General features: G+C 41.0%; 1 protein-coding gene across 2 annotated transcripts in view; it reads left to right on the top strand.

The window, feature by feature from the left end:
• LOC141139812 (alpha-2-HS-glycoprotein-like) overlaps window positions 1-17,118 on the top strand; it is a 40,311-nt gene extending 23,193 nt beyond the window's left edge. For both annotated transcript variants that reach the window (XM_073626316.1, XM_073626315.1), the window contains 3 exons: window positions 1,004-1,117; window positions 11,157-11,246; window positions 13,184-17,118. In XM_073626316.1, coding sequence (XP_073482417.1) covers window positions 1,004-1,117; window positions 11,157-11,246; window positions 13,184-13,435 — 456 coding nt within the window. In that variant the 3' untranslated portion in view covers window positions 13,436-17,118. The remainder of the gene's footprint in view (window positions 1-1,003; window positions 1,118-11,156; window positions 11,247-13,183) is intronic.
• The last annotated feature ends 223 nt before the right edge of the window (window positions 17,119-17,341 follow it).

Genomic DNA, 17,341 nt, shown 5'->3' with positions numbered 1-17,341 from the left:
TCACAGTCCCCTGTGAATGGGAAACTACAAGCTCCAACAGTCTTTGCCGCTATCGGCTTGTAGTTTCAATGAACTACCAAGGCGCTGTTAGGCGTTCTTGTAGTTCATTCATTCTTCCTGTCAGTATGTATCTGTCTGCCTGTACAAGGTATGAGCAGACAGATACATTGAGAGGTCTGCAGGATTCCTGCATGGAATCCGCAATCTGCTGATGGCTGGTGCAATGCTTTCCAAATAAAAAATAATAAATGCACATTTTTTTTTTACCTGTAAAAACATATGCATTTATTATTTTTTTTAAAAAAGGTGAATTTTTCCTTTAACAAAGCAGTTGACTGTTGTAAGCACCACACCAGTGTAATGTAATGGCAGGATTTACAAGTACTTTGACAGTGCTATGGGAGGACTCAGAAAAACAAAAACTGCTATGTTAGGCCTCATTTCCACATGTGAAAATCAGACAGACATTCTTGCTGGCGGAGAAAGTAGACCGATACATACATTGTTTGTGAACAGCCACTGCCAGCAGCGACATGGCCAGATTCAGACGCTATACAATGAATGGATGGCACCACCACCATTGTTTGCATGTAACCTCTCATGAAAGTGACCAGCCCTGCATGGAGACAGTGCATGGAGATGCATCCACAGCTGGCGGTTCTAGCCAAACACAAGCTGGACACGGCTAATCATCCAGTTGTATGTGGCAATAGCACAAAGTGCTGCTGCGTCCACATTCAGTATTTAGCCACATCTGAACACTGTAGTCTAGCTGCCGTCATTTGCTCTTCTGAATAAGGTCTTAATGTTAGTGGCAGACTGCATAATACAGTATATGTCATTAAGATTTTTCACATAGTTACATTTTAAATAAATCTATTTAAAAAATGCTAGGAAAGGCACAGAAACACACAATTTACTAGGAACATGACATTTTATTGTGCAAATGTCTACAACTATCTATAGATTGTTTTTAACAAAGAACAAACATTTGTATTTACAGCAAGGTGAAGGCAATACAGTCCTTGTTGAGTTTATTGCAGCAGCAACTAACTGTACTAAAGACGATGCAGCAGCTGGTTTGAATGAGTGTGTGAAAGAAGGTGGTCCAAAGGCTGTAAGTATAATGAAACATAAGTAGAGATGTCATTTTATCTAAAAGTTGTAGAGGAATTTTGGCACTTGAAGCAGAAAATCTGTACTAATACCTGAAAAGTCCAAGATAGAATCATTTTAGTCAAACTGGAATGGTTTTCAACATGCTATTCCATTTTCTAGGTTTTATAGCAATTAATATGACTGAGTTACCAGAATAGATAATCAGTCAAATTACCATACAGGAAGTAACTATAACTTGCACTTACAGTGCCTTGAAAAAGTATTCATACCCCTTGAAATTTTCCACATTTTGTCATGTTACAACCAAAAATGTAAATGTCTTTTATTGGGATTTTATGTGATAGACCAACACAAAGTGGCACATAATTGCGAGGTGGAAGGAAAATGATAAATGATTTTCAAAATGTTTTACAAATAAATATATGAAAGGTGTGGCGTACATTTGTATTCAGCCTCCCTGAGTCAATACTTTGTAGAACCAACTTTCACTGCAATTACAGCTGCAAGTCTTTTTGGAGATGTCTCTACCAGCTTTGCACATCTAAAGAGTGAAAATTTTGCCCATTTTTCTTTGCAAAATAGCTCAAGCTCTGTCAGATTGGATGGAGAGTGTCTGTGAACAGCAATTTTCAAGTCTTGCCACAGATTCTCAATTGGATTTAGGTCTGGACTATGACTGGGCCATTCTAACACATGAATACTAAATCATTCCATTGTAGCTCTGGCTGTATGTTTATGGTCAGTGTCCTGCTGGAAGGTGAACCTCCACCCCAATCTCAAGTCTTTTCTAGACTCTAACAGGTGTTCTTCTAATGCCCTGTACACACGAGCGGACTTTTCAACTGGACTGGTCCGACGGACCGAATCTGGCGGACAATCCGACCGTGTGTGGGCTTCATCGGACCTTCAGCGGACTGTTTCTGTCGAAAATTTGACGGACTTTACATTTGGAACATGTTTCAAATCTTTACGTTGGAACTCCGCTGGACCCGATTCCTATCGAAAAATCAGCTCGCCTGTATGCTAGTCCGACAGACGAAAACTGTGTGTAGGCAAGTCCGTTCGTTCGAAAGTCCGCCGGAAGTCCGTCAAAAGTCCGTCGGAAAGACTGTCGGACCTTTGTTGCCGAAAAGTCCACCTATGTGTACAGGGCATTAGATTGCTCTGTATTTGGCTCCATCCATCTTCCCACCAACTCTGACCAGCTTCCATGTCCCTGCTGAAGAAAAGCATCCCCACAACATGATGCTGCCACCACCATGTTTCACGGTGGGGATGGTGTGTTCAGGGAGATATGCAGTGTTATTTTTCTGCCACACATAATGTTTTGCATTTAGGCTAAAAAGTAAAATTTTGGTCTTATCTGACCAGAGCACCTTCTTCCACGTTTGCTGTGTCCCCCACTTGACTTCTCACAAACTGCAAACAGGACTTTTTATGCCTTTCTTTCAACAATGGCTTTCTTCTCGTCACTCTTCCATAAAGGCCAGATTTGTGGAGTGTACGACTAATAGTTGTCCTGTGGACAGATTCTCCCACCTGAGCTGTGGATCTCTGCAGCTCCTCCAGAGTTACCATGGGCCTCTTGGCTGCGTCTCTTATAAATGCTCTCCTTGCCCGGCCTGTCAGTTTAGGTAGGCGGTCATGTCTTAGTAGGTTTGCAGTTGTGCCATACTCTTTCCATTTTTGGATGATGGATTGAACAGTGTGCATAATAAGTGATGCTGCGCTGTTGTTAACCACTTCAGCTCCAGAAGGATTTGCCCCCTTAATGACCAGGCCATTTTTTGCGATACGGCACTGCATCGCTTTAACTGACATTTGCGCGGTGGTGTGTCATTATATCCAAACAAAATTTATGTCCTTTTTTTTCCCACAAATAGAGCTTTTCTTTGGTAGTATTTGATCACCTCTGCGTTTTTTATTTTTTGCTCTATAAACAAAAAAAGAGTGACAATTTTGAAATAAAAACATTTTTTTTTTTTACTTTCTACTATAGTACATATTGAAAAAAAAATATAAAAAAACAAATGTATTCACAGGCCAATATGTATTCTTCTACATATTTTTGGTAAAAAAAAAAATCGCAATAGGCGTATATTGATTGGTTTGCGCAAAAGTTATCACGTCTACAAACTATGGGATAGATTTAGGGGCTTTGATTATTTTTATTTTTTTTACTGATAATGGCAGCGATCTGTAATTTTTAGGGGGACTGCGACACTGTGGCGGACAAATCTGACCCCAAATGACACTTTTTGGGGACCAGTGACATTATTACATTGATCAGTGCTATAAAAATGCACTGATCAATGTATAAATGACACTGACAGGGAAGGGGTTATCAAGGGGTTAAACGTGTTCCCTCAGCGTGTTCTAATTGTAGGGGGGGGGGCTACCTGGGACATGACAGAAATAGCTGTTGCTGATCACTGGGACCAGCAGATCTCTGAGATGTCCCCTGTCAGAACAGGGATCCACCTTGTTTACAATAGCAGATCCCAATTCTGCCTCTGTATACAGTGATCGCGGGCTGCCATCGGACATCAAGTCTGCCGGATCCGTGGGCGCGTTTCCACAGCATGCAGTGGGTACGCATGCCCACAATCTCACATGCATGGGCCGACGTACAGGTACGTCGTTTCCGCAGGAGAGCCGACCTGCCGCAGTATAAGTACGGCTGCTGGTCGGCAAGTGGTAAACTAAAATATAACCAATGTGTCACAAAATAAACGTACTGAAAATGAAAAGGCAATAATAAAGGTGTGCGCAAGATGGCAGTGTAAACCAAACATGCAAATAAACTCTTCAAATGATAGATTCCCAATAATCAAACAGGTAACAGATGATTCGTACAACAAACCAAATAATATGTATAACAAACGTGGGTGATTAGTCAATCGATGCTCATCAAGTTGATCGACATACACTGAACAGTGAAGTGAAGGTGTGACAAATAACAAGTCTCTGAGGCAATCTTCTTGAGATTAAGGTGAGAAACAGTGGAGTGCTACAGTCTTTGTGCAAACTGATAAACAGGTGTCTCTTCATTCCATGCAATGACACCTCTGTGTGACGTGGCCTTTCACCTTACTGCTGTAAGGTAACAGCATGGGGAAGTCGTGATTGCAATATCTTCTGGGAGTCTTTGCATAAATAGCTGGTGGTTTTAAAAAAGTCCCGATTTCCTTAAAGGGTCCTCCTCTTGTTGTCCCAAGAATCCATGCTGGATGGTGGTCGGTGATTCCTCTATAATGTAATCTCATTCTCACCCAGAGGGGGAGAGGGATGTAGAGGGAAGAAAGGGAATGCCCGTATAGTGTAGTATGTATAAAATATTTATTCGATAAAAACAAACACTAAAACACTCACATTTAGCAAGATGGAACACAATACATCATCTGCGAGCGCCAAGCTCGTTCTTACATCACTTCCAGTGTGCCTGTCAGCCAATCCTGATGCATATCATCACAGTCACATGACTTCATCAGCAGTTCTTCAGTGTTTGCAGCAGTTTTCCTATACATTTTTTTTTTTTTCACTTCCAATGATAGCGCTGGAGTATCCCTCTACCAGTCATGGATTGAACAGTGCTTTGTGAGATGTTCAAAGCTTGTGATATTTTTTTATAACCTAACCCTGCTTTAAACTTCTCCACAACTTTATCCCTGACCTGTCTGGTGTGTTCTTTGGCCTTCATGATGCTGTTTGTTCACTAAGGTTCTCTAACAAACCACCGAGGGTTTCACAGAACAGCTGTATTTATACCTAGATTCAATTACACACAGGTGGACAGTGTACTCTATTTACTAACTAGGGGACTTCTGAAGGCAGTTGGTTCCAGTAGATTTTAGTTAGGGGTATCATAGTAAAGGGGGCTGAATACAAATGCAAGTCACACTTTTCAGATATTTATTTGTTAAAAAAGTTGAAAACCATTTATCATTTTCCTTCCACTTCACAATTATGTGCCACTTTGTGTTGGTCTATCACATAAAAATCCCAATAAAATACAGTTAAGTTTTTGGTTGTAACATGACACAATTTGGAAAATTTCAAGGGGTGTGAATACTTTTTCAAGGCACAGTAACTGAGCAGGTGCAAATTTTGAAGCAATAATGCAAAACAGGTTCGGGATGGCATAAAAAAACCCCAAAACATGCATACACTGTAGAATATTGAAAAATAGGTTATGAAAGAGGCACAAACATGGACTTTTCACAGCAATGGGGGAGATTTACTAAAACAGCTGCGCATAGTAACCAATCAGAGTCTAATGTCAGCTTCTTCAATTAAAGCAGAGTTCCACCCAAAAGTGGAACTTCCGCTTTAAGCGCTCCTCGCCCCCTTACATGCCACATTTGGCATGTCATTTTTTGGGGGGGGCGAATGAGTACTTAGGTTTGAGTGGGACTTCTTGTCCCACTTCCTGCTTCCTCTTCCTCTCTGACCACCTAGGCGACTCCTCCTCTACCCCTAGGCGGCCCCTCCCTCTCGGCAATGTTCTGGGACATGTCACAGGTCCCAGAAGATTACCTGTCCACTCGGAGAGCGCAGCACGACTTGCACATGTGCAGTGCGTGCCCGGCCGTGAAGTTGCAAGCTGTCATGGCCAATTCCCCACAGTTTCTACGGCGGCACTGCGGAGAGGAGGATGAGAGGAGCGAGGCTCTGTACGGCTGCATCGCTGTACCGAGGGACAGGTGAGTGTCTGTTTATTAAAAGTCAGCTGCTAAACTTTTTGTAGCTGCTGACTTTTAATAAACATAAAAAGCCTGGAACTCCGCTTTAAGCTTTGACAATAAGGCCCCTTTCACACATGCGGACCATTCATTTCATCAGTTCAGGTACGTCAAACGGATGAAGTATGTATCAGTTTTTCATCAGTGCTCATCCGTTTTTCATCAGTGCGCATCAGTTTTTCATCCGTGCGCATCAGTTTTTCATCAGTGTGCATCATTTTTTCATCCATTTTTCATCAGTGCGCATCAGTTTTTCATCCGTTTTTCATCAGTGCGCCTCAGTTTTTCATCCGTTTTTCATCAGTGCGGATCAGTTTTTCATCCGTGCGCATCAGTTTTTCATCAGTGCACATCAGTTTTTCATCCGTTTTTCATCAGTTTTTTTTACATCCACTACCAATTCAAAAACAGATGAAAAATTAACCATTTGTCAGTTTACATCTGTTTTTCGTCCGATCAAATTTTTTAACTGAAGAAAACTAGAGCTTTAGGCCTCTTTCACACGGGACGGATCCATGATGATCCGCCCCGTGAACATCCGCTTGCTCAGCGGGGATCGCTCCGCCGATCCCCGCTGAGCAGGCAGATGACAGGTCAGAGCGCCACTCTCCCCTATGGGGGATCGGGTGATGACGGACCGTAGAGTCCGTCGTCACCCGATCTGATCCGAAAACGGATGGAAAAGTAGGTTTTTCCTCTGTTACACTTTTTCGGATCAGAACGGGTCGGATGTCAGCGGACATGTCACCGCTGACATCCAACGCTCCATAGAGGTCTATGGAGGGTCCGTTCAGGTCCGCCTAAAAAATGACAGGCGGACCTGAATGGATCGTTCGTGTGAAAGAGGCCTTAGAGAAGGTCTGGATGTTTGAGTCAAACGTAAGTTCAACTCGAACATCCGCTGTTCATTTGTTCGCAGAACAAACAAAAATATGGGGTGTTAGCGGCAAATTCGAGTGCCGTGGAGCGCCCCAAGATGCACTGTGAGATTGCAGTGCATTGATGGCTGCTGATTGGTCAAAGCATGCACCTGACCTGCATGCTTTGGCCAATCACAGCCCGATCTGCTGTGAGAGCCGCCTTTGGCCAATCATGGCTCAGAGGGCTAAGTCCACGCCCCACACTATATAAGGCTGCTTACACGGCTGCCGTATGTAGTGTGATAACGTGGAGATTGAGAGAACTTGAGCTAGATTAGACAGGTTAGTTAGTGGTGTGCAGGCAGTTTAGTGTGTGTATATCTATATACTGTATATCTACATCTATCTAGCTATCTATCTATAGATAGATATAATGCAGTCAGTGTAGAATATATATACAGTGCAGGCAGTGTATTAATATATAAATATATATATATAGTGTAGTATACACAGTAGACATGTGCGGTTTCTTTTCGTACGAATCGAACATTAGTACGATTTCCGAAAATTCGTACATTCGGAAGCATCCGAAATACGAATTTCTATGCTTCCGAATTGCATAAAAAATTTCGTTGACGAATTTCGGATCCAAATTCTGTTACAACAGAAACGTGACTGGTGTTTTTTTGACCAATCAGAGGTTTTCTTCTGCTGCTGAGTGAGGGTTGGGAAAATTACCTTTTTTAATATGGGAGTGGGACACTGGTACTGGTAGTCGATGGGAGATTCAGAATCGGACAAAATAAGAATGTTCTTTAATATCGTTTTATTATTGTCATAATAATTACGATTATTTGTTATAATGAAGTTAATAACCCAGGAAGTCAGCACAGCACAGGGATGGTGGGAGCCCCTCATAATGAACATAGCAGGGGTACAGCCCCAGGAGGAAGTCAGCACAGCACAGGGATGGTGGGAGCCCCTCATAATGAGCACAGCACAGGGATGGTGGGAGCCCCTCATAATGAGCACAGCAGGGGTACAGCCCCAGGAGGAAGTCAGCACAGCACAGGGATGGTGGGAGCCCCTCATAATGAGCACAGCAGGGGTACAGCCCCAGGAGGAAGTAAGCACAGCACAGGAATGGTGGGAGCCCCTCATAATGAGCATAGCAGGGGTACAGCCCCAGGAGGAAGTCAGCACAGCACAGGGATGGTGGGAGCCCCTCATAATGAGCACAGCACAGGGATGGTGGGAGCCCCTCATAATGAGCACAGCAGGGGTACAGCCCCAGGAGGAAGTCAGCACAGCACAGGGATGGTGGGAGACCCTCATAATGAGCACAGCAGGGGTACAAACCTAGGAAGTCAGCACAGCACAGGGATGGTGGGAGCCCCTCATAATGAGCACAGCAGGGGTACAAACCCAGGAAGTCAGCACAGCACAGGTATGGTGGGAGCCCCTCATAATGAGCACAGCAGGGGTACAGCCCCAGGAGGAAGTCAGCACAGCACAGGGATGGTGGGAGCCCCTCATAATGAGCATAATGAGTCCACAACTGCCATATTGAGTAAGGTATTTTTTGCTTTTTAAATTTATCATAACGGACGTTTGTAATTGTTACGAAAAGTTAACGAACGAAAATTTGTATTTCGTACAAATCCAAATTGTATTTCGGTTACGAATTATGAAATACGAATTAGCGGCTAATACGAAATGGAACGAAACAAAACAGATTTATTGATGGCGCACATGTTTAATATACAGTATCTCACAAAAATGAGTACATTTTTATAAATATTTTATTATATCTTTTCATGTGACAACACCGAAGAAATTACACTTTGCTATAATGTAATGTAGTGAGTGTACAGCTTGTATAACGGTGTAAATTTACTGTCCTCTCAAAATAACTCAACACACAACCATTACTAAACCGCTGGCAACAAAAGTAAGTACACCCCTAAGTGAAAATGTCTAAATCGGGCCCAAAGTGTCAATATTTTGTGTGGCCACCATTATTTTCCAGCACTACCTTAACCTTCTTTATATATATATATATATATATATATATATATACAGTGCAGTCAGTGTAGAATATATATACAGTGCAGTCAGTGTACAGTATATAATAGAGTGTATTGAAGTGGTTAAGGGTAACCCTATGACAGAATTAAGAAAAGAAATGGCATGGGGTCCCCCCAAAATCCATACCAGGCCCTTTGGGTCTGGTATAGATTTTAAGGGGAACTCCACGCCAAAATGTAACAATGAAAAAAGGGCGTGGGGTCCCCCCCCAAAATCCATACTTGGCCATTTGGGTCTGGTATAGATTTTAAGGGGGACTCCATGCCAACATTTTTTTAAAAATTGGCGTGGGGTCCCCCCAAAATCCATACCAGACCCCCACCCCAAAGCACCTTGTCCCCATGTTGATGGGGACAAGGGCCTCTTCCCGACAACCCTTGGCTGGTTTAACAAGGGAGCACCACCCCCCCTATTGTGAATGAGTATCGGATACATTGTACTCCTACCCATTCCCCAAAAAAAGTGTCAAAGTACAAACCACAACAGACAGTTCTTGACAATTCCTTTATTAAAAAAGAAAAAAAAAAGAAGTGTCCCGTGATGTCCATCCTTCTTCAATCACGCCGCCCGACGGACCAGAAAAATAGAAAAAAATAAGCTCCGCTTCAATGGGAGGCCTCCCGGGGACTGCTGTCTCTTGGCTGTGACAGCTGTTATATAGGCGGGGGGCTACCCAGTGGCGTAACCGAGTGACCCCGCCGCCTTCTGACGTCATGTGATGTCAAATGGGGCGGGGCCATCTAGTTATGTCAGCGGGTGGCCCTGTCCTTGCCTATATAAGAGCTGTCAAAGGGAAAAGACAGAAGTCGGCGGAGCCCTCCCATGGAGGCGGAGTTTTTTCATTTATTCTTTCTATTTTCTGGGTTCATTGGGCGGCGTGATTGACGATGAATGTATTCTTTTTTTTTTCTTTTTTAATAAAGAAATTGTCAAAAGCTGTCTATTGTGGTTTGTAATTTTTCACACTTTTTTGGGTGAATGGGTAGGGGTACAATGTACCTGATACCCTTTCACATGGGAGGGCGGGATCTGGGGGGGTCCCCTTGTTAAAGGGGGCTTCCAGATTCCAATAAGCCCCCCACCCGCAGATCCTGACAACCAATGGCCAGGGTTATCAGGAAGATGTTCTTGTCCCCATCAACATGAGGACAAGATGCTTTGGGAGGACCCCAAAGCACTTTCCCCATGTTGAGAGCATGTAGCCTGGTATGGTTCAGGTGGGGGGGGGGGTGCTTGCTTGTCCTGTGCTATCCTGAACTCCAGGCTGGCTGCATGCTCGGATAAGGGTCTGGTATGGATTTTGGGGGGGACTCCATGCCAATTTTTAAAAAAATTTTGGCGAGGAGTTCCTGTTAAAATCCATACCAGACCCATAGTGCCTGGTATGGACTGGAGGCGGACCCTACGCTGTTTTTTTCCTTGAATTTTTATCTATATTGCCGGGACCCGGCAATACATTACAGCCACAAGCAAGTTTAATTTAAATTTTTTCCTTTTTAGAAATGTCATTTTCCTGCGGCATGTTCTACACATCACACAGATGCACCACTTTACAGGCAGACTAAGGGGACCCCTGGGCACGATATTTAAAGGAATCTTTTATTTTTATTGTTTCACTTTAAAAAAAATGGTTGTTTTAAAAACTTTTTTTTTGCATTGATACATGTCCCCTAGGGCAGTACCCATACACTTTTTATGGCAATAACTTGTATGTAAGCCTTTAAAATAAGCACTTTTGATTTTTCATGTTCGTGTCCCATAGATTTTAATAGGGTTTGCATGTTCGTTAGAACTTTTGGCCTGTTCGCGTATTCTGGTGCGAACCGAACCGGGGGAAGGGGGGGTTCGGCCCATTCCTACCTTTTATATTTCTTCCAGAGCCATGCAATAATCCAACAATAGACATTGCCTTGGTGCAAAAGCTTCCTAAAATGAAAGAGCAGTCACTGCTGTTCTTTCTACTTGTGCAGGGCGACTCGTCTTGTATACGTACGCTACTGTAGTTTTCTGCAAGCAGCCTGTAAAAGGTGGACCTGTTGGCTCCCTTTCAAAGCTTTGCTCTCTGCCCAGGCTATGTACAACACAGTAATGATATCACTGCTATGTTACAAGGTAATAACTGGGTTTGCAAGGCGTTTGTTGCACACAATTATATCATTAAGCTCTATAGTTAATTGAAAGTTTTTGTGCCTTGAGTTCAGCTTTAAAAAAACAAACTGATGTACCCTAGGCAGCTGTTGCACCTTGCACATCAGAACACAAGATTACCATAAACCAGTTATTAATATCTGTGTGTATTAAACTGGCATTAAGTTTGCTGTGTTTGCATTGTGCTTTATTTTGACAGAGCTATGCCGCTTGTTCCGCTTCAGTGGTGAAACTCCCTGGAGTTATTGATGAAGATGTTGTTGAGAAATGTACAATCTATGAAGCCCAGGTAATAGAAATAGCTACTAAAAACTAAAAGTATGAATTACATAAATATGTTGTAGGAACTAACACTTCAAAGCGCCAAACCCCAGACAGAAATTTCATTTTGATTGAAATAGTGCAAGAAAGGGTTAGAGAGCCTCTACTAGGTCTTTATTGCCCTTCAAGTTCCTATTGGAGAAGACAGGATGTGATAATAAATCTCTCCAAAATAGAAAGGGACGCAGAGATAAACACATTTTTAATGATGAACGTTTCAAATTTCTTGTAATGTTTTATTGCTGTTCATGCCTTCCTGTCCTGGTGAAGACTACTCACACTCTTCCCTACTGAAAAATAAATGTCAGGGGTTGGCTATAGGTTCCAGACGTTTGTCTATTTATTTATCCTAAGTGTACCTGTGTAAAGCCACATTGTATTTTATATGCCTTTGCTAGCCATACACATACAGTATGTATTCCCCATTTTCCATTATTGTAAGATAAACAGCCAGAACCCCCTTCTGTGTTATTTAAGCAAACCAAACTATGTTCTTCTACAGAAGAGCTGTCAAACTGGTGGCCCATGGGACCCTCTCCCAGCTGCATAGTATGCACAGCACAGCATGGAAGTCAGATGCCCAGTGTTGAAATGCTCTCTGCATTCCAGCATTCCTGTTACAATATGTTACAAAAGAAGAATAATTGAATAGGTTAGATAAACCACAGGGGACGAAGTATTATTTCACTTTAACTTATGTTGGGCAGAGTAATCCTCTGCCTGTGGGGCATCATATATATGTAATCAGGGCAGGAGGTAGCAGAACAGGAACTGCTGAACATCAATTAGGGGGGTTTATTTTTGTCCCCACTGAAGATCAGTGAATATTGTTGCTGCCAATGACACAAAAGGTTATTATTACTTCCACAGTCACTAATACCAACGAAGAAGATGCTATTATTACTACATCAGTACCACATAGGGGGTTATTATTGCTGACACTGACACCAATGAAGGGGAGGTTGGTTTTGTTACCAATGACACCAATTCTGATTCTCACCAGCTTTTTTTTGTTATCGCTTCTAAATCTCCATATAGCCCCATGCAACTATATTAGAAAGCCTGTAAAGTCTAGCACTGCTGGAAGAGAATTAGCATATTTGATTCAGTAACAGGTTTAACTTTAGTCGCCCATACTTTCCTATTTCCAAAGGATAAAAAAAAACATCATAGCATTGTTTATTTTATAAAATAACTTTTTTATGAAAACCAGCAAGGCTTGGATTATAGCGTTTCATAGGTACAAGAATGCTGGTTAAAAGAGAACAAATCACTATTGCCGTTTAAAGTATTAAGATAAGTGTAATGCCCCGTACACATGGTCGGACATTGATCGGACATTCCGACAACAAAATCCATGGATTTTTTCCGACGGATGTTGGCTCAAACTTGTCTTGCATACACACGGTCACAAAAAGTTGTCGGAAAATCCGATCGTTCTAAACGCGGTGACGTAAAACACGTACGTCGGGTCTATAAACGGGACAGTAGCCAATAGCTTTCATTTCTTAATTTATTCTGAGCATGCGTGGTACTTTGTGCGTCGGATTTGTGTACACACGATCGGAATTTCCGACAACGGATTTTGTTGTCGGAAAATTTTATAGCAAGCTCTCAAACTTTGTGTGTCGGACATTCCTATGGAAAATGTGCGATGGGGCCCACACAGGGTCGGAATTTCTGACAACAAGGTCCTATCACACATTTTCCATCGGAAAATCCTATCGTGTGTACGGGGCATAAGACCTATAAGCATGAACATTTAAGTCTGTGGCCAAGCCTGCAGCTTATATCGCTAAATTAAGTTGTCAGTTGTTAGGTTGGTTGATGAGTAAAGTTGCTTACAATATTAAACCTGCAGATCTAGTTAAATAACCAGCAATATTTTGTGAATTTGTTTTTCAGCCCCAAAAAGACGCTCAAGCTCCACTGCCTGGTCCAGTGGCACCTGTCCCACCTCATTTTATACCCTCACGTTTCCACCATAACCTTTACTTTAATAACTTGAGTCCACACTCATCCGAATCCAACTCCGCAGAACATCATCTTCTGGCTGCTCATGCACAACGGGCTGTCAAGAGGTCATTGACTGGACAACCTGTACATGCCAATGCGAGAAGGCCTCCGTTGTGCCCTGGGAGAAAAATACACTTTTAAACTTCCAATATACTTACTTTTGCTTTTGCTCATCTATTCCTCGTTGATCACTGAGATGTCATGTTTTCCAGGCTGTCACTCAGTAGCAACTGGTAATCAAACGCAGTTGAAATTAACTTGATCTACAACAGAGTCTGTGAAGAGAACTAGAAAACATGTCCTGTTAGTGATTCATGAGGGCTAGTTTGGGATTGCGTTGTGAGAAATCTCTTGCAATTCATCTAATTCCTTATTTTACACATTCAGCAGATTTTCTTGTTGTGAAAAATATTTTAAAATTCATTTCTCCTCATCATAAGGATTTTCTGATTCAATATTTTCAGTACATCAAATGCAATTACAAAAATATCGCTACACAATTTATAGGTTTTATGTTGTATTTTATAGGTCCTTCACTTGGCCAGGATGAGTTAATCTTTTCTGTTTGCTAAACCATGAGGGGCTAGGACAGCCTAGTACACACAAACAGAAAATAGTACCAAAAATACTGCTTTTGAAGCGATCGTACGATAATATGATCATTCATACACAGCTATCATGTGAAATTATCCGAAGGGACAAACACAAAAAAAATTCTAGTACGATACAAGCTCGTATGATTTTTAATTTGGTCGGTACACTTTTTGTCCAAAAATACAATACAAATTCATTACATCACTTTCAAATTTTTTTTCTGTTGTACGAGAATTTCTGTACTTTAGTAACCTATTCACTTTCGATATGGAGACTAGCATCCAAAAAAAAAAAAGGACGATCATTTGTCTGATAATCTCATTGTGTGTACTAGGCTTAAGTATAGTGAATAGCAGGGAAAGCAAAAGCATCAAGGGGTGCCTAGTACACGGAGGGACATGGAGGTTAAATAAACCAGGGAGGCCGAAGTATGATTTCACTCTACATTATTCCATAAAAGCACCCCTTAATAAGACATTCAACTTTCAGTACTCAACTATCCCAACATTACACTGTTCACATGAGAAGAAGGAATCCCTTAAAAAGTTACGAACTGCTTATGTCTGTGTTATCTAGGTTTTTGGTACTTATTGTGTGGCTTTCAGGCCTCAGCAGACAGTAGTCAGGGTTCTCCTGCGCTTAGGTGCTTGCTTGGATAGGATCAGCGCATGATCTACAACAGTGTGAAGAGAAATGTTTTGGAACGGTTACTCTGCATCATGTAATGTAGGGTAAACCTGGGAACAACTCTCCTCAATGGATTCTAGGTCGCATGCTAATGATGAAGTCAGACAAAGTACTCTCTGTAATATCATGTGTGCTACAAGAACTGATGACTGCAGCACCTAAGCTACCAGAACTACAGAAAGCTGCACCATATAGTATGGCTAAAAATCTCTTACAATGTCCTGTGTTACATCTGCAGTCAAACAGGATGTCCACAACATCGTACCTGGTTCTGCATTACCACCATAGTCTCTGCTTTTACCTGTACCATGTCATTGTTCTCTTACCTTCTCTTACTCTTTCTTAGAAAATGGTGCTCAACAGAATCACTCTGTTAGAAAATTGTGTGTGAAACATATTGAACACTAATGTTGTCTTTGGTATTATTGAATGTGTTTTACAAATGGTAAAGACAATATTATTTGAATGTATTTGCCATAGGTTGGTAAATGCTATAGAGAAACCAAAGTTTGTATTGTAAATACTATACTGTTCAATTTACTTCTAGTTTACAGCTACACCAAAAGGTGAAACAACTTGGGTGAAATCTGTGGCCTGCCTATGTGCATCCAAAAGTAATAAATACAACTGTAAAGGAGAGTGCTGCGCTATCTTAATATTGGCATGTGATACCCCAAATAAAATAATGTTATCGTGTAAACTTCTACAAATCACTGTAAATCGTATATTTAAAATGTATCTTAAGTGCTATAAATATAAACAATACATAAAGTGCCCTAGTGACACTACTTTTATCAATAAAGTGGCTCTGTGCAATAATATAATGCAACGTGTTAAATCTTATCATCATATGTTAAACATAGAAACAGTCCTTATTTCAGTGCTCAAATTCTATACGTAAAAGTGTTCCAGTGAACTAAAGTGCTACATGCAAAGTTCTATGCTGAAAAATTCATGTGATGACATGCGTTGATATAATAAAATATAAAGTCCATTCCAAAAGACAATAATCATATCCAAAAAATGGTGATAGCAAGCGTGTTCTTGTGTCCACTCAGGTGCTCCCCCCTTCAGTATATGCGCTCACCTTAGAGCGTGTGACCTTCCCCAGGGTTCAGTATCTATTATGGGATCCTGCGTTGATTGAGGGCACGTTTTCCACATATATGTATAACAAAGGAAAACTATATAATAAAAATATTTTAAACGATATTACACTATTAAACACTAGCTCCTTTAATAGGGTACTCACATTTCGTGGGTGCTTCAGTGCACCACTCTTTAAAATCCAAAAACTCAGTGACCGCTGAAATGGTGTGTCCTTTCTGAGGTGTGACGATACCAGGATGTGACGTAGCTTCCTGAGGAATTGACACGCGTTGGGGAGGGGACAGGACGGTGCAGGAGACAGTTGATCAGTTTCAGGTCGGAAAGGACACACCACACGCCATCAGTCAGCGCAGGATCCCATTACAGTTACTGAACCCTGGGGTCGTTCACATGTGTGTTCTGACCAAAGCTTAACTGCAAAGTCACACGCTCTAAGGTGAGCGCATATACTGAAGGGGGGAGCACCTGAGTGGATACAAGAACACGCTTGCTCTCACCACTTTTTGGATTTCATTATTGACTTTTGGAATATACTTTATATTTTATTATATCAACGCATGTCATCACATGAATTTTTCAGCATAGAACTTTGCATGTAGCACTTTAGTGCACTGGAACGCTTTTATGTATAGAATTTGGGCACTCAAATAAGGACTTTTTCTATATATAACATATGATAATAAGATTTTACACGTTGCATTATATTGTTGCACAGAGCCACTTGATTGATAAAAGTAGTGTCACTAGGGCACTTTATGTATTGCTTATATTTATAGCACTTAAGATACACTTTGAATATATGATTTACAGTGATTTGTGGAAGTTTACAAAATAGTATTATTTTATTTCAGGTATCACATGCCACTCTCCTTTATATTTATTACTTTTGCACGGTCATATGGGACGTGATCAGTGTTAGCAGCTATCTAGATAGAAGTCAGTATATGTTTATGGTAGCTTGCAAGATTTTTATTGTTTAGAATAAATACAACTGGCGTATTCAAATAATAAATACAACTGACGTATTCAAATAATAAATACAACTGACTTATTCAAATAATAAATACAACTGACTTAACCAAATGAATGCACATATAAGAGAACTATCATTGTCATGAACTTATTAGTGTCAAACAGGCATGTATATGACGCATGCGTGCACACACACACAGAAACACGTGCACACCCACGTACACACATACACACTATTTTTAAGCTTCTGAAGCAAGAGGTACTGTTTCATTACATACTTGATATAATTCATATCAATTTTCATTTATACACATAAACAAGAGATTATTTGCACATTTTCCATGAACTCTCTGTAAAGTGTTGTAACTCTAATTGCTTTGTGGACCTCCTAAACTCATGAGAGTTGAAAACAACTCACCGGTGCTAATTTCTACCCTAATAAAGTTTAATACTACAGCGTTCCTGGGTTTTTTTTTTCACTAGCCTTTTGGTTATTAAAAGATAAATGCCTTTTAAACATCATTGTTGCAGAAAGTATCAAATCTGTTCTTGCTGAAAATAAAAAAACAAACTTCTGATTTTCAGTTTTATACAAAATAATACAATATTTGTTAAATTTGGATAAAACACCGCTGATAGTTGCATAGTTATTCTGGTTGAATAAAGACACCAGTCAACCAACAC

The sequence above is a fragment of the Aquarana catesbeiana genome, linkage group LG04, assembly GCF_042186555.1.
Source record: "Aquarana catesbeiana isolate 2022-GZ linkage group LG04, ASM4218655v1, whole genome shotgun sequence".
NCBI classification, from domain to species: Eukaryota; Metazoa; Chordata; class Amphibia; order Anura; family Ranidae; genus Aquarana; species Aquarana catesbeiana.
This window is presented reverse-complemented; position numbering and strand designations above follow the sequence as displayed.